Source organism: Anneissia japonica, unplaced genomic scaffold, assembly GCF_011630105.1.
Source record: "Anneissia japonica isolate Jap-2015-1 unplaced genomic scaffold, ASM1163010v1 scaffold9_len2422644_cov172, whole genome shotgun sequence".
Lineage (NCBI taxonomy): Eukaryota > Metazoa > Echinodermata > Crinoidea > Comatulida > Comatulidae > Anneissia > Anneissia japonica.
The window spans coordinates 2,243,671-2,262,456 of record NW_022758107.1 but is presented as its reverse complement, the minus strand read 5'-3'; the positions used below and the strand labels follow the sequence as shown (position 1 = coordinate 2,262,456).

Here is an 18,786-nt window from a genome sequence, read left to right as displayed (position 1 = left end):
AAAGTATCCTATGGAACATTCTTTCCTGTGAGGTTTATCACAAATCCTGACTTCCAAATTACCTAATCCAAACATTCATTTTCGCCAACTCTGATTTGATGCGCTTGTAACATGACATACAAGAATAACTTAGCTTAATATATGGCTGGCGTCTTGCTGTAATAATTCCATAAGCTGTGATTCAAAGATCAGAAAGAAAATGAGCCTAAATATCACAAAACTTGGCTATAATGTTGAAAGTATTAGCTTGCCAGCTTTTTATCGCACATGATTTTGAGTATGCTGGGTCCCCATTGGGTCAGTAAAGCTGAGATAGGAAATTTACGCTAATTGGATGATGAGATGACGCGAGAGAGAAAACATACGCCACCAGTCAAAAGGTCCTAAAATGACTTAACAACCCACAAATTTTGTATTTCCTCTACGTCTAAACATTTCTGAAATTAAAGCTCAGAGAAAATGTAGGTACTAATGGTGGTTAGTCACAAAGGGAAGCCATATAATCAGAAATATTATTAATTATTTGATATTATTGCACTTCAAGTTAACTTCACTGTATTGGACAGGACTGCAATGAAATTAAAGTTCATATCCTTTGATAGGCTACTTCAAATTTTCAACCGTCTGCATTTACACACTATATGTATATGAAGTTAAAATCATATACATATAACCACATGAGAGCTCAGAGAACAGTAATTTTTCAGTATTATACATCAGTTTTTAGAAAATACAAATAGATTTAATTCTTTAATAATATCTTTTGTAATACCATATTGATAGAAGTTAAACAGGATAATCCACATTAAACAAACCTATAAATGGAACCCATTATGAAAAGATACTTATTTAGAGTTTATTTTTGGTCACGGGAAAATCATGTGCAATTAGGAACAAATTACAACTTTCTATATTGTACCTATGAAACACCTACTGCCTGGAGATGGCTTATTATACATATTATGCCCTAATATTTCCTTATCGCCATAATATACTACAAGCCAGTTGCCTATTTTGCAATTACATTTCCAGAGATTTAATATAAAGCATTAACATCATGTGATGGATTCACATGACTAAAACACCTCTTCAAAACACATTTGCAAAATTAGAGGAAATAGCTTATTACAGCCAATTACAAAGTAAAGCTATTTGTTTTTTCAATGAATAGGGTCGTAGGTGTGTGTGCATGTGTTCTGGCTATTGAAAGGAAACAGTTGTGGGTAAGGCTGTACTAATCAAGGAAATTGTGTTTTAATGGGAGGGTGTGGGGAGATGTATGTATCTGCTGCTCCAATGGAGGAGAGTTCAGCTGTATGTAATGGTAACTGGGGCTGTTAAGGTTTATTTCATTGTAGTTGCCGATTTTCTTTGAAAGGCATTAGCTCAGAGATTATAAAAATTCTCCCAGAACGTAAAAAAGCGTTAATTTTTCAAGGTTCTTCAGCCTCCTAGACCTCAACCTCGGGTCACTCCATTCGCAAGTGCTTACCGGGCACACTCAACACTCAAACTGTGCCGCTGCCTATGGTTAATTTCATAGTTCTTTGTAATTGTCCCTTCTTAAATTCAACTTCATTTACTTAATTTTAATACATTCTTTTACATTCAAAGCAAGTAAAACTGCCAAAAAAAAACCATATGCATAGGCATGGAGATGGTTAGGGAAGTGGGATGATTTGGATGGGGGTCCTGATTGGGAGGGGGTTGACTGAGAGACTATTAGAGGCCTGATGGAGGGGAGTGCATAAGCTAGTTGGAAGAATCAATCATTCCCACCTGCCTGACATAGTTGACAATCAGTGAACTGAATCATTATATGCCAAGCTTTTTTTTCCTAGTTTCATCCCATACGCAAAGGCATAAGAGGGCACCACCATAATAAAAATCATTCCCATCAATTGTAAAGAAACACCAACAAACATACTGTACTGTATTTATTTTTAGATTGTTAGTTCTAGGCTCTTCCCTGAACCTCCTCCAGGGTGAAAGTTCATGCTCTGCCTACCACTCCCAGCGAAGTGCAATAAAATAGTGGCATGTTTTAAGACACTTGTGGAGATGAACACATGTCCTGGCTCCTTGAATGAACCCTGTCGGATGTATACTCATGTCGCTGGAAGCGAATATGCTAAATCTAGAAAATTATGTAAAACTTACTTTTTTAAACTATATTCAATTACAGTATAAATAACATCATTAAATCAAATTTTTGATTTGTCAACATCTCAAAATTATTTCAACAAGGTTAAAGTATACTTTTTCTTTTGTTTTTTCCTTAAATGAGACATTGTTGGAATCTTCTAAGCAACAACGTGCTCATCTTAGTAAATCATATCAAATCATAGAAATATGTGCTTTCAATTGTTGAATCAAAGTCTAAAAATAGCAGTAGCATAGAATGATCACATTGCATGATAATCGTGATAATGCTCTTTCCTGTCCCAGGATTCAGTTCCAGCTAAGCACCCCTAGCATATTAATCTCCCTTACGTCATTCAGGATGTTAGTGATGTAATCAAAGATGGATAAGCGTGTCATTCCCACGGGAACAGCTGAGCTGAGCTCATCTTGAAAGCAGCAATTTAAATCGGGCCACTTAGAGCGGAGTTAACTAATAAAAACTACATTGAATCACACAAAAATAACATGCAACTTTACCTCGATGGCTAAAAATATGTACAAATAATATTTTACTTGTATAGGTGTAATTTTTGCCCTACCTGACGTGGAAATGTACCGAATACTCAGTACATTTGAAAACAACTGCGAAAAAAATCGCAAGTTGTTCTCGGGTGGGACTCGAACCCACGATCTCCAGATCACTAGCCTGGCATCATACCTCTAGACCACCGAGCTTGCGCCTGATGGCCAGGGTTGAATTCGAGTCCAAGTTTTCCACGTCAGGTAGGGCAAAAATTACACCTATACATGTTTCTCCTGACGCAAATCCAGTTATTGTCTATTATTCCATCACGACAATAACAATTACTATCAATATTTTACTTTTGACACAATAGGTAATTTTCCAGAAACCCATTTATAGTCTACTTGGTTGCTTTTCAACATACAGTAGCTCAATTCTTGTCTAGCTGGCTTATTGCCTCTACAAACCAGAAGCTTATCAAATCTATGCTATCCACTCACCTGCTGTCCAAAGGGTTTCTGAGAGAGACCCAGCAAGGCTGACAGTCCCTCTCCAAATAATAGTGTTTGGGAGCTAAAATGGGGGAATGGTTGAGATGCAGGGGTCGGGGGTTGTTTAGGTATTTATTATTTAAATGAGTATCTGAAGCCAAATAGATATTTTTCATCAGACTTGTAGGCAACAGAGCCTGAACAGAAAAGGTCTTGGGTCATCTAGAGGCCCTAGCAGGGTCAAGACCCTCAAAAGGTATTTTAGATATTTAAGACTTGTAGGCAACAGAGCCTGAACAGAAAAGGTCTTGGGTCATCTAGAGGCCCTAGCAGGGTCAAGACCCTCAAAAGGTATTTGGGAGCTAAATAGTGTTTGGGAGCTAAAATGGGGGAATGGTTGAGATGCAGGGGTCGGGGTTGTTTAGGTATTTATTATTTAAATGAGTATCTGAGGCCAAATAGATATTTTTCATCACACTTGTAGGCAACAGAGCCTGAACAGAAAAGGTCTTGGGTCATCTAGAGGCCCTAGCAGGGTCAAGACCCTCAAAAGGTATTTTAGATATTTAAGTAAGCCAGTCAGTGTCCAAAATAGGTGACATTTTTCAAAGAGTTCCCCCACCCCCAATTTTGTCCCTCTTTTCAGCAGTACTAGTTGCTCCTCATAAAGACCCAAACATGAATTTGCAAGTAGCAACCTATATCTCTTCATCATTGATTATTGTCCTTTTGCACATAGAGTAGTAATAACTGCAATAAAGCTGCACACCGTACCCATAAACACGCTGATATTGATAACCCTTTCGTCCAGCGTATACTCTAAAAAAAATATGAAACAAAAGAAAACCCCTAAATTAAGCATATATTGTATGCCTAAGCTAAATATAAATTCCTCCTTGATAAGAATTTTGGACATGCATTGAATTAATTGTACATGTATATGACTTTAATAAGCAAAAAAGCTGGTGTAAATTTTTCTTTGAAAATCTGATTACCACAACAGTATGACTCAAGTTATGGAGTCGCATGTCCTGGGATTTCCTCTGATTACCATTTAATATGCTTGTTGATATATTTTCTATTAATATTGATCATTTTGAAGTTTAATCTTTTTTAATGTTTATAAATGTGAACTGAATCAAATTAAATTAGACTAATTATCTAGTGAGTGGAGTATAGCTTTTGATCGCTCCAGCAGATACAATCATATTCTGAATCACTATGGACGTACAGTATATAGGATTATTGTTGATATACAATTCAATTAGTCAAAATACAGAAACCTGTAGACTGTATTTTGCTTAAAAAACAACTGAAAGCACAGCAAGAGGTTGAGAGCCCTAGATGTAAATGCTGTATTGCTTCCAATTGCTTCCAATTCGTGAGGCCAAGAAAAAAAATTCTTGTGTTAGCCACGTTTTGGGAAAATCCCAAAAATGGGTAGGTCGGTAGGATTTTTTTTTTTAAACCAAAAATGTGTTTATGTCAAAAAACTAAAAAAACTAAAATGCCGAACCTCAATTTCGTACATTTTGGGTCAGTCGGGTGTGGCCAACACAATAATTTTTTTTATTTGGCCTTATTTGAGTATAATGAACCTCTTCGTTATCCCTTGGATAGTGTTGCTAAATTCCAACAAAACAAAGGTGTGAGCCACGCATGTAATTCCAACCCTCTTCAGATTGGTTAGTTAAGTTTCATCGACACTATAGAAAGGCCCATTTTTTTTACTCAGCTATACCTGGGATGCTTGCATATACATCACTGGTTAACAGTACATAATTCAGGGCTTTTAAAAAGATAAAACAAGACAATTATGGCTTCCATTAAGAAAACAAGTTGCTGGCATATACATCACAGGTTAATAATACACAATTCTGGAGTTTGAAAAAGATAAAACAAGACAATTATGGCTTCCATTAAGGAAACAAGCTCCCTACATATACATCACTAGTTAACAGTACATAATTTAGGGCTTTTTAAAAAGATAAAACAAGACAAACATGGCTTCCATTAAGGAAACAAGTTGCAAAAAAAACTTTAAATTTTTAAATGAACAACTTGCAATTTGAAATTCCTAAACAATAAGGAAGTAATCCTAGACTACACAATGCTCTCAATGGCCCCTAGGAAATTGGTCTTCTGTGGAAAAGTCCTCCCATGTGAAATACAGGATGCCATTGTCTCAAACATATGACAACCTGACTTGCAAATTCTTGAAAATCAATTCCATTTACAAAATATTCATAATTCCCAAAGGCAGAAAAAATTGTAAAATGGTTCAGTCACGCTGTGACAGTCCAAACTCTGAACTAATAAAAATTCCCACATTTTCCCACAAAAAACATCAAAGGGCTGGCCAACCATTAGTCAACCTACAAAGGGAAATTATCAAACAAATAATAAAAAATAAAAAAAATCACAGCAACCAAGTAAGATTAAAAGTGGCTTTTCAAAAACAATAATGTGCTTTTTAAATGCTATGAAAATGTGAAAATTTTTTGGCTGTTTATAGTGCAGATGAAGTAATTAATATTAAATTTAATACTATAATTTAAAAAAAAAACAATAATACAAATAATGATGATTTTATTAGTTGACAACAAAACTATATTTTACTAATATTCTTTATTTAAAAATTGATGTTTATACTGCCACTCATTATATTCTACATATTTTTATGTGTTATGATTTTGACTATGCAACTCTACAGTTTAATAAACCTAGTGTGGCTGGCCAGAGCTTATACTTAGACAATTATCCAGAATTCCTACTTCAGTGCTAGCCAAATATTTCAGGAATTATAAAAAAAGTTCAGCTACAATAATAATAACAGTACTAATAAAATATTACATATATCAATATGTTTTTTTTTAATTTATTATTTAGGTACATAGACAAGAATTGCAAATAATAAACTTAATGACTATCTGCCATCCTTTTCACAAGACAAGACGTACAGACAAGACAATCTACATAAACTAAAAATCTCATTATGAATGAGGCTTAGGGAATGGATATATTTTTCGGTCATCAGAAACTGCATATTTTGACATCTTGGCTGTTTATAGTGCAGATGTAGTAATTAATTTTAAATTTAATACTGTAATTTAAAAAAAAAAACCAATAATACAAATAAGGATGATTTTATTGGTTGACAACAAAACTATATTTTCCCCTTGTCTTTATATTGCCAAAAAATTATATTTCAATCCATTAAAAAGAAATTTGGTCACCAATGTGCATGTGCAGATTGTAGCAATTCTTACACATCTCAACTGGCATGTTTTTCTTTTTTGGCTGTTTGAGATCTTGATGGTAAATCAATTGAGAATCAACACAAGAATCCACTGTGCATGTTTCTGCTTATTATCTTAATTTAACCTTGAAATATTCATAAACACCAAACACACTTCCTTAATAAAAGAAATTTTGTTTTCTAGACACCGGCGATAACATCCGAGTTGTTTTTGGTCAATCAATATTCCCTTTCCTTTCATTTTTGTTTTCTTTTCTTATTACTTGTCAAAAAGGGAGGGGGGGAAAGATGCCATGGGCCCCCCCCCCTAAATCCGCCCCTCAACAGGGGTTTAAACTTTGGGGTTGCCTAGTCAGGATCCAGGGGAAAAATTTCTGATAAGGTCATGGGAGAATTCCCCTTCTGCAAAATTTTTAAGAATTTCTTCCAACTTGGGACCCCTGAATGATAGGTGAGGATATGATTGATTGATTGTATCCTATCATTTCACACTAATATTCTTTATAAAAAATTGACGTTTATACCGCCACTTATTATATTCTACATATTTTTATGTGTTATGATTTTGACTATGCAACTCTACATTTTAATAAACCCAGTGTGGCTGGCCAGAGCTTACTTAGACAATTATCCAGAATTCCTACTTCAGTGCTAGCCAAATATTTCAGGAATTATAAAAAAAAGTTTAGTTACAATAATAATAACAATACTAATAAAATATTACATATATCAATATGTTTTTTTTTAAATTTATTATTTAGGTACATAGACAAGAATTGCAAATAATAAACTTAATCACTATCTGCCATCCTTTTCACAAGACAAGACGTACAGACAAGACAATCTACATAAACTAAAAATCTCATTATGAATGAGGCTTAGGGAATGGATATATTTTTCGGTCATCAGAAACTGCATATTTTGACATCTTGGCTGTTTATAGTGCAGATGTAGTAATTAATTTTAAATTTAATACTGTAATTTAAAAAAAATCAATAATACAAACAATGATGATTTTATTGGTTGACAACAAAACTATATATTTTCCCCCTTGTCTTTATATTGCCAAAAAATTATATTTCAATCCATTAAAAAGAAATTTGGTCACCAATGTGCATGTGCAGATTGTAGCAATTCTTGCACATCTCAACTGGTATGTTTTTCTTTTTTGGCTGTTTGAGGTCTTGATGGCAAATCAATTGAGAATCAACACAAGAAACCACTGTGCATGTTTCTGCTTATTATCTTGTTTTCTTCTTCTTCTTTCGGCTTCTCCCTTCAGGGGTCGCCACAGCAAACAAGTCGTCTCCACTTCGTCCTGTTAATCACATTCTCCTCATTCACACCTAGTTCCTTCATGTCCGCCCTTATCACGTCCATATACCTCCTCTTAGGTCTTCCTCTTTTTCTCCTACCTGGTAGCTCCATTTCCAACATCCTCTTCCAATATATTCCATGTCTCTTCATCATACATTATCTTATTTTAACCTTCAAATATTCATAGACACTAAACACACTTCATTAATAAAAAGAATGTGATATTCAAATTAATTTTGCAGTTTATAATCTAATTCAAAACACATCTACACACACGTGTGGCTTTTTTCTTCTGTTAAAATTGGGCTAAAATTGTACTTTGCGCTATGGCGAACCAACTTGGAACAATTAAAATGGTATTTAAGTTCATCCAACATGCCGTGTGAGATGTAAACAGTCCAACTTTTTCACCATCTCAAATTGGGTGACTGTAAGGAATATATTCATTACTTTCTTAAGACCTGAAGATGGTCGTACGAGAGGTTGAACTGTAGTATCTGGCACATTCTATGCAAATGTACACACTGCCAGTTACAAATCATCATACACTGAAAGTCACTGATTTTCCTCCACATTTGCCAACAGCAGGGACGGATCCAGAGAAGGCCAAAATAGGGAAAATCAAGAGAATACACTACCCTAGGGGGTCCGGGGAATGACCAAGGAAAATGTTGTTTTCTAGATGCCGGAGGTGTTTCTGGGTGATCAATAATTTCCTTTTTTTTCTTCTTTTCTTACTACTTGCCAAATGTGGGGGCGGGGGGCCCGGGATGGCAACACCACTGAGCCAAGTGACACATAGGCATACACTGCCAAGTGTCACATATAAACGTACTTTGCTGTGACAGATACAACCATGTGGCACTCACGTTGTGTCATGCGACAAATACCTCCTTTATTCACCCAACCGTGTGACATCCCCACTAATCACAAACACTGCCGATTTATTTTGAAACCTACTTCTACTGGTAAAGCTACCTTCTTTCGTTTGCCAATTTCATTTCCCCAAGTTTAATCCATAGACCTATTAGACTAAAGCTTATATTTCTTTCTGTTATTCATAATAAGAATAAACAGGAAATTTAAGTTCAAGATGATCTGATTGTGAATAATTAGCAAAGATTAATTATAATCCCAACAGTATAATTACTAATTAACTACTGTAGATGTGACAAGTTTCCCTTTCACCTCCGGAAGAAATGGTGCAATGCAACCTCATTAATTATTCATATCAAGAACCCTTAAGTTAGTGATAAATTATCAGTAATTGAAAACCAAAAATGGGTTAAAGGTCGATATATATAGGGAATATTGTACTTTTTGTGGTCTATATGAGGTAGGGGAAAGCTTCAAGTTGATTTGATGCATGATAAAATAGAAATTGGATGAGTAAGCCAATGAGGTTCTTTTAAGTTCAAATTATAAACATTGGTCAGATTAATGTCAGATAAAATTGATGGATAAAAACAAACTAAAAATTTCTTTGAATTTTCCAACTCAGGCATAGATTACCCATATCAGAAAATATATCAATTAACTTCAAAATCTGATGTCAGTAATAAAAATCAACAACACAAGAACAGATATATTTTGAACTTTTTGAACTAGATTTTCAATTCTTCACCCTAAAAATACAACACTATATGAGAAAATTGAACAAACAGTTGAGGAAGTACAACCTGTAATAAATTAATCCAGCACAAAGTATCACAGATACGCATCATAAATAAAGAGTTGAACCAAAGTTCATCCTGTTATAACAAGGTCTGCAAGTTGACTTCATATTTAAAAGTTAGTTTTTGGTGTAATTTCACAGAGTTGAATAAAGTAGACATTGTTAATTTGGTTTTAACATTGATTATAATCAATAATATGATTGTTTTCCCGATTCCCCACATCGCATGGAGAGCCACATTGACAATAATATATTTTACTTTTTGGGTATCTTGTTGGCTCTTGTGGAGAATCAGAGAACATTTTTTGTATCTTTATTGTTTTTCCGTCTGCTTTATCTTTTTATATTGTACAGCAAAATAAATGAAATGAAAATAATTTGAGGCTGAATTTTCAATTTTAAATCAACAAGTCTGTATCTGACAATTTTTAAAATGTTGCTGTAAAAAACCAATTTATGCATACTTGGAATATGAAAAAAAGTATGCGTATTTTTTATAATACCTCAATTGTTTGTACTATTTATACTTTCTAGCCTGAGACTGAGAAATCCCTGGCTAAATGCCTTAACACCACAATTGATGTTAAAAGTTCATTATATCACACAAAAAACTTACCTTGATGGCACATTGATTAATTTTTTTTTTCGGGAACGTAAGCTATGGAGAGTCAAGTTTTAAGGCAGGGGCGGCGCTAACTACAGCCTTAACATCAGCACTGGTTCCAGTCGCTCCTCACCCAGGGTTTGGTTAGTAGAACCAAGTCTTCTCGGATAAGGATTTAAAATGCAGGTCCAGTGTACACATCTGCTTCGTGTGCACATTAAAGGAACCCATTGAATCTTTCGGAAAAGTAGAGGGGTTACCCCGATGCTTTGGTTTTTTTTTCAGCCCCTGTCGTTGTGGAATGATGTGAACATTTAGCTACTATAAGCACCTCTTTACGGCCAGTAGGTAGTCACGGACCACGCCCATAAGCAATTCAGCACAATGACGCTGCGAGTTACGGGTTATTCTCCTACCTTTACCTTAGCATTCAGAGACGTAATTAAACGTAATAATAATGAATTTAATTGATAACGTATGTTTTATTATAGCGCTTCATATCAACAAATAGCACTCAACATTATTATCCCCGTCACTGAACATACATGGAACACAAACTGAGCTTCTTGGTTACAGATAGTAATCAGTGCGTGGGTTATATCTTTTAATTTTTTTAAGTAATTTATTTTTTATTGGATCAACGTGGCTAACAGAATTCATTTTTATTTACTTATGTTCATCAATTTCTAACGAAATCTAATGATTTGCAGTTTAAGTTATGTATTTTATATATATGTGTGGGTATGTATATATATATTTTTTCCCCTCTGAAGTTGATCATTATTATTATTATATATATTACTTAATTTTCTTATTGTGATATTTTTAAACTTTTACACTGCCACGCTGCAGATAAATTGTATTAATAAGTTTGGAGTCTCCTCGATGCTAAGGCTGTGCCTTGTGAGGAGCCTCTGTGTGAAATATTGAATAAAAAAAAATTGTTTTAATCCTTAATACATTTCACACAGAAAAATCAGATCAACCTGATCTGTGTGTGCTCTGTTAACATTACTAGAAAGAATAACCCAAGGGCATTCTTCAAACCATAGTACAAGAATATTACGAAGGGTACTATTCCAAACCTTAGTGAAAAGAATGGTTGATAGCAACCTTCAAACCTTAGTGCATATGCTATGAAAAGAGATGATTTAAAAATCCCTTTTTAAAACTTTACTCTCAAGAAAGAGGGTGCAATTAAATCATAAATAGGGTACTTTTCCAAACCTTAGTCCAAGTAACATTACCAACACTTTTCAAAACTATACTGTGATGAAAGAGGGCACCCTTCAAACCTTATTGCAAGTACAGTAATAACATAATCAACTCTTTTCAAAACATTACTGTGAACGAATAGGGCGCCCTTCAAACCTTAGTGCAAGTTGTAACGTTGTCAACTCTTCAAAACTTTACTGTGAAGAAAGAGGGCACCCTTCAAACAAGTGAAAGTTTTAAAAAAAACCTTCACTTCTTGAAATAGAGTAGGTGCATTGCCCAATTGATCACCAAAGGTCTTTCGACTTTTGTTGGTTATTCTTTTAAAATCATTTCCACTGCAAGATCAAATCAATCTAGATTTGACTGTGTGCGCTCTGCATTCTTCAAACCGTAGTACAAGAAAATTACGAAGAGTACTATTCCAAACCTCAGTGTGAAAAAAATAATGAAAGCACCCTTCAAACTTTAGTGCAAGTAATAAAAAAAAAACCATAATGTGAACAAAGAGGGTGCTCTTCATACCTATGAGTAAGTAGCAATAACTCTTTATAAAACTTACTTGTAAAGAATGATTGAGTATGCCCTTAAAACCATAGTACAAAAAAATTACGAAGATTACTATTCCATATTTTAGTGTGAAGAATGAATGAGAGGACCCTTCAAACCTTAGTGCAAGTATATAACATCAACTCTTTTCAAAACTTCACTGCGAAGAAAGAGGGCACCCTTTAAGCCTTTAGTGCAAGAAACATAACCAACTCTTTAAAAACTGTGAAGAATGAGGGCGCCCTTCAAAAATTATTACAGATAATGAATAACAACATGATTTATTATGCTTAGTGTGAAGAATGAATGGAGAATAAATTCATTAAACATCATAATATAACATAATGAAAAATTAAGACATCACAACAATATTAAAAACGAGAAAACCGTTATTATTATGCACCTACTTTATCATTACTTACCAATTTTTCTTTTTCTTCTTACATATTTCTTCTTGAGTGACCCCAATGGTTTATAACCTTGGTCAGCATTCCTCTCATTTGATTGGTTTGTCTTGCTATCAGGTAACAAGTCTGATAATCTACAACAGATATAGCATTGAAGCTTAATTCCATCACTGCATGTTTACGTACATATGGGAGTAGGTTTTAATGTACGACATACTATGCTTACCAAAGGCTTATACCTAAAGCTAACGCCTAACACTTTTCTCAGAAGATGTTAGTGTTAAGGGAGTTACATGTATATTGTACCGGTATCAGCTAAATTAAGCGGCGCTTCAGTTTCCTGACCATGGAATTTATAGGAAACTATGTACAATGTACAAGGATCTTCGTTCCCCGGGGAGTATTTCAGGCCTGCTAGATGGATCTTAGTAACCTTCCCGGACCAATTTAACTCCCGAGTGATGGAAAATGTGTTAATGCAGTGCCTTTTCCAAGGACAAAAACAAGGGGCCTGACTTGAGGCCTTGATTTTTTAAAAATTTGGAAACCAAGCCTTACCACTGGGGAAAATGATGAAGAAACATAATATCTTTAGTTACGTTGAACTCAAATTATCCTTAAATACAAGTCCTTACCGATTAATGATGTCTTGTTCTGTACAACGCTTAGGAACAACGTTTGCTTTAACTTCCTTTGGTTTGAGGTAACCAATAAAGTCACGAATCTATTGATTAAAAAAAAAATAATAATTTTTTTAATACTTTGTTTCGCAAAATTATTTTTTTAAAGATAATCAGAGGGCAGAAAAAAACAAAAGTAAAATTTTGTTTTCTTTTTTTAGCAAATAGTTTTGCCAAAAACATCCAAACAGAGGAGAAAATAAAAATAAAATTTTATTTGTGAATGTAACAGTGTAGTAGGATGGTTAAATGTTTTAAATTTATATACTTAGGATATAAATATACAATATCTTATTTTTGGAGATTTCAAACAAAATTTGTTTTTTATAATAAGAATATGGGATTGTTATACAAGTCTGTATCACTATTGTTATTGGTTAGAAATACATTGAGACATCGAGGGACCTTTACCTCACTGTAGGATGAATGAAATGAGAAGCACAACCTGTAGAAATCATCAGTGACTTTTCTGTAAAGAATAAAAATATATATGTAAGTTTTAACTAAAGTGAAAATAATTTACAAAAAAATTAACAAATAGATTAGACTGTTGAGTTTGTGTATTTCTTAATTTTTCAAATTTCAATTTTGTTTACCATTCCAACCATTATGGACGTTTACCTGCATCAATATATATCAATAACAAAAAGAAATCTTTATTAGAATTAGACACCGTATGTACCCCTATATTTTAAAAATACAGTATTATTATTGTAATTTTAAGTCTTGTTTACAATTATTATTAAATGTAATGTTATAAAAAGGTATAATTGTGAGGCAAAGAATTCCTGCCATCCATTCTGATATTTCTAAAATCATATACCCATGTATTACTAATTATAAACAAATTGATTAAAAAAAAAAGTGCTTGTCATTTGCACACATATACTTTTATACATAGGTTTATTGTACTAGTGTCTGCATACAATTTCAGTGGCTATTGTGAGCGCTTTATTCTGCAATATGCTCTAGGGATTCCAGTAAACTCGCCCCTTAGCAAACCCCATGCAATCTAGCCCCTACAAACTCACCCCTTATCAAACTCGATGCCTTATTCCTTTCTGGAATGTCAGTCAAGCTTAACAACTGACTAAGAACAGGGCCAGCGATATGCACGCCTCAATAGCACATGTATTGTCTCACAAACACATGCGTTTGCGCATGTTTTTTTCATGGAGTCTTAGCAACAATAACCAAGGGGGGGGGGGGGAGCTTAGCGGGAAGGTCCATTCTGATTTATCCATGACTATTACTCACGCAAGTATTTCATCCGGTTGCGCAAAGCCTGTAAACCACATTGTACTTGGCTTAATAGCAATCGTATTGACAGAATTTGCCACGCTACATTTAGTGTAGCTACATGCATGGATCTGAGTGCTTCTCCCATCGGAGGTCATGTGACAGGCCAACTCCGGTACCATCTGGTAGTGCATCATCATGTACGGAGACACATGAATCTGTAAGGAACAAAGAATCCACCTTATTTAAAGTCAAAAGTTTAAAAAAAGAAATTATTAAACAAACACGAGGTATATTAAGAAAAAATTGAGATACTGCTACCTATTACTACTGGCAGTAAATTATTAAGCTCTGTCTAAAATATTAAATTTTATGTGACTAATTGATGTTATATAAATGAGGCTTGTTGTGGCGAAATGGTTAAGTTGTCGCACAGTCCAGTATTGAGTAAATAAGCTATAAAATATGGGAGCTCAAAAAATTGCCTAAAAATCCAAATTTGTTTTTCACTATAGATCAACAGTTTAATGTCTTATTAATCATTTCCCAAATTATTAGTTCTGGAAGTGGTTAACAAATTGTTTATTTAACATTATTTTTCACAGTTCATTCTATTAAACAATCTATGCACAAATAACTTTGAAAGGCAATTACTCAAAATCATGTTTATCTTGTCTCTAAGAGTACTGTACTTTCACTTTCCAAAAATTTAGGCTTGAAATGTACAATTTGAATGAATGACCCCTCATTTTAAAGATCACATACTCAGGTATCTGAAAATACCAATAACTTGAATTTCAATTTTTGCTAAAACTTAGCCATTTCGCCACAACATGCCTCAAATGGGCTTGATATTATGTCATATTACACCTATATATGTGCATATCACAGTTTTTTTTCATATAATATTTGATATTGGACAAAGCTTCACCTTCATACGAAATGCTTTGCTGAGTTCAACAAACAAGTATTCATATCCATATTTGGCTTTGCAGACTAGCTTTACTTGATGATGATCACTCTTGGATATATGGCTGAAACAAAGTGTTAAAAATGTTACACTAAAAAAACATTTTTTTGTAGTCAGTGCTAAAGGGGAAGGGAAGGAGTACAAAGTACTGTAAGCACTTCAGTGTAAAATGTTATAAAACATTCAATGAAGAAAATTAAAAATAAACACAAATATAATAAAATACAAACAACAATCATTTTTAAAAACCTAACTTATAATAAACAACTGGTATATGAGCAGAAAAACACTGATATAAAGATTCACCTGATATATTTTTCAGTAATTGTAAGTAAACCTTTTGCTGGTATCACAAAATAGTTAAAATAAATTAAAAATAAAATTTATAAGTGTAGTTTGTCACTTACTTGTCTACAAGATTTACCAAACAGCTCAGTGACTGTTCCTGTAAAAATAAGAAGACAATTTCATCTGAGCACAAGATAGTTTATTCTACAGGCAGGGTGATATAACATAAAACCAGAACATATATATTTTATAGCATTAATTTATTTCAAATAATCTCTAGAATTGTGTATATTAAAGCAAATTTGAGAAGTTAAATTATACTTTTTACAAAACAATAACCTCAGTATACTTTAGGAACAGGGGTTAAATTTATCAAACTAGAAATGGTCTCAAGTCCATTTTTTGGCGTAAGTCAAATTTATCCATATTGCTTAGCTTAAAAATTGCTTAAAATTAGAAAGTCGATTGTATGTTGGCGCCATCTAAGGACGATTTTTAAGCCAAGATTTTGCTAAGATTGGGTAATAAATCAGTTTAAGATATTTATTAGGGACATCTTAACTTTTTTGACTTAAGACATTTGCTAAGCTGAGATTGATAAATCCCGGGTCAGGAACTGATGTTAGGTACTGAATCTTAATAAATAAAGTGCCACTAATGACAGACTGGCAGGGTCACAGCAATAGTTTATCGTCACAGGAATGTACTGTACTATCCTATACTAAGTCATTACCCTATGCAGTGGTCAAACTGAAACCTGTTTAATTAAGTAAGGTACCCGGCTAATAAATTAAGGTATTTCTGTTTAATTGTATATACTATAGCTGAGCAATACATAAGGAGAGTTATAAGAATTTGTTATAATAAATTACAACGATCTAGAAATCTAGTGTGTTGTGTATAAATACATGTCATTGTTACTTATTACAAATGAAGTGAAGCATCTACTAATATATATATATATATATATATATAGGAATTGACTGTTCCATTCAACTCACGAAATATTCTTCCATAATATAGTATAATACATACTCCAAGTATCGAAATGCACATGGCGTGCATTTCGATACTTGGAGTATGTATTATGCTATCTTATCTGAGATTGATCAGTGGACCTTTCGGTTTTTGGAAAATATTCTTCCCATTCAATTTATTATTTGTATACTATTTCATGGTCATTCTATCGCCCTCATAATCGTCAATGAATGAACCTTACCCTACTTGGTATATGCATGGCCATAGGCGTACAAAATGTTGTGTCTGCATAAATGCACTTGATGTCTTTCACACTGGAAAAAAAAAAGGTTCATTGACCTTCATGAATTATAAAAAAGACAAAAGGTCTACTAAACTTTATGGTATAGAACCTATCGAAATTCTACTTGTCTGTACTTTGTAAATAACAAATTCAACAAATTTATTGTATTCATTTTGCTGTATACTGTTTATCAGATACAGTTTGCCCTTCAATTCGAGACCACCGTTGGGACCTGAAAATTTAGGGTGGTCTCGGGGTTGATCTCCAATTAGAGGGCTAGCTTTGTGTTAAAAAGGTTGAAGATTGTTATTTGGGTCCTTGGAAAAGTGATCTCAAATTAGAGAGGTCTTGGAATTTAGAGGGGTCTTGAATTGGAAGGTGCACCGTATAATGACATGATATATTTACTGTATATAGTTTTACAATTATTTCATTTTAAATTTAAGAATCAATTAAAATGTGAAAAAAGTAATGTATGCTTACAAATAGTTTATTGATATACAAGCCTCTCTCTAATTAAAGACCCCTCCAATTAAAGACCACTTTTCTGTAGTCCCAAATTAACAAATGTCTTTTATCTTTATTATTCTAATTAGAGACCAAAGCACCTAAAGACCATGGCAATCCTGGTCCCAAAAGTGGTCTTTAATTAGAGGGAGATTTGTACTTGCTTGTTAAACAGCTGCATATACCAATGCAATGTAAATAGTTATATGGGGAATATAATTTCATTTCATTTATTTCGTTCAAAAAGACATTAAAATTGACACACACAAGAAAACAGAGAGCAAAACACAACACTCATTTGGCCAGACAGGATTGCCAAAAAGTGAACTGAATCACTGTCTAGTCGCTCTCCAATGCCAATGAGAACATAAATTAAATTAACATAAAAAATTCAAGTAGAATAGGCCAATCAATAAAATTTAAAATTTAAAAAATATATATGTACAAAATCATCAGTGAAATCATTAAAATACAAAAATTTGAAAAAGAAGAATTAAAAAGAAGCAGTGAAAAACAAAAGTTAAAAAGTATGTTTTACAATGATAAAATTCAAATTATTTTTAATTCATCCTGTTAATACCTAGGTTGTGTTTGCTAAAAATTGTTTCTATGTTGTACTATAATTCATTGCTGTATTTATTAACGACAGTAGCTGATTCTTGAATAGTAAAAAGTCTAAGAGGCTAATACCTTGATCCTGAATGTAATTGACTCATGAGGGCAGCATCTCCTTTACTTAAACGGAAATCTCCAGTGTACAGAACAACACCTTTGCTTCCTTCAAACAGAAACCTAAGAAAAAAAAAAACCAATATTGTTTCTTCCTTCCACTGAGATTCAGGAAGGAGTCCAAAGAGTGTTTCTCTACACTGACTACCAAAGTTAAAAAAAAAATTATGTTAAAAAGGATTCTAAACTATGTCCTTGTATTTATAATCTTTGATCTGCAAATTGGGAAATCTATAGTTTTTTTCAAAGTTCTTATTTAAAACCAACATTACTTACCATTAAATATCTTTTGATTAAATTATCCTCAATAAAATATAATTTACTACTCAGAATATAAATAATATATAATAACTGACACAGTACTGTAATATGTTAATGTCAAAGTACACCTAACAAAATGACTAATTAAAAAAAAAAACACACACAAACAATGAATAGGTAAATATTTCTATCAATGGCACAATTTTGGAGTAAATATTCAAATTCACAATTTAAAAATACTTACATGACTGACCCGGGACAGTGACCTGCTGACAGTAGGGTGACAATGAGTGATTCATTCTATCATCAGACAAAAAAACAAGCATTTTCATGTTATAATTTTTTTCACAAAATTCACAAAGAAGTGACAGCTCTCCATTTAATTGATTTATATTCATTTAACACTCAAAAGCAATGGAATAAAATATACCAATGGAAGTGGTTTGGCACAGCAGGAACGGTTTGGTTTCCCAACCTCGTTGGTTGGGGTTTCAATCCCTTGCTGTGCACTTTGCCTGTGTCCTTGGCAAGGCAATACATCTGTGTTGCTTCTCCCCACCCAGGAGTGTAAATGGGTACTTTGTGGGGTTGGCTGGTACTGTGCCAATATGGCAGCAACACTATGCGAACCCAATGACACTTTAAAATCAAAGTGCTTTGTAACTTAAAAGGAAAGGTGCTATATAT

At 33.5% G+C, this 18,786-nt stretch overlaps 1 protein-coding gene across 7 annotated transcripts in view; it reads right to left on the bottom strand.

Annotated features, from left to right (window-relative positions):
• Positions 1 to 31: 31 nt before the first annotated feature.
• LOC117125078 (protein artemis-like) overlaps positions 32 to 18,786 on the bottom strand; it is a 23,946-nt gene continuing 5,191 nt past the window's right edge. For 3 of the 7 annotated variants that reach the window (XM_033271456.1, XM_033271460.1, XM_033271457.1), the window contains 10 exons: positions 18,344 to 18,399; positions 17,800 to 17,901; positions 16,561 to 16,633; positions 15,461 to 15,498; positions 15,015 to 15,117; positions 14,102 to 14,301; positions 13,256 to 13,313; positions 12,800 to 12,888; positions 12,180 to 12,298; positions 32 to 174 (listed from right to left, as the gene is read on the bottom strand). In XM_033271456.1, coding sequence (XP_033127347.1) covers positions 59 to 174; positions 12,180 to 12,298; positions 12,800 to 12,888; positions 13,256 to 13,313; positions 14,102 to 14,301; positions 15,015 to 15,117; positions 15,461 to 15,498; positions 16,561 to 16,633; positions 17,800 to 17,901; positions 18,344 to 18,399 — 954 coding nt within the window. In that variant the 3' untranslated portion in view covers positions 32 to 58. Of the gene's footprint in view, positions 175 to 3,841; positions 3,958 to 7,865; positions 7,886 to 11,612; positions 11,639 to 11,770; positions 11,795 to 12,179; positions 12,299 to 12,799; positions 12,889 to 13,255; positions 13,314 to 14,101; positions 14,302 to 15,014; positions 15,118 to 15,460; positions 15,499 to 16,560; positions 16,634 to 17,799; positions 17,902 to 18,343; positions 18,400 to 18,786 lie in introns of those variants that run through there. The other 4 variants (XM_033271461.1, XM_033271458.1, XM_033271463.1 and 1 more) reach the window with 4 other exon arrangements.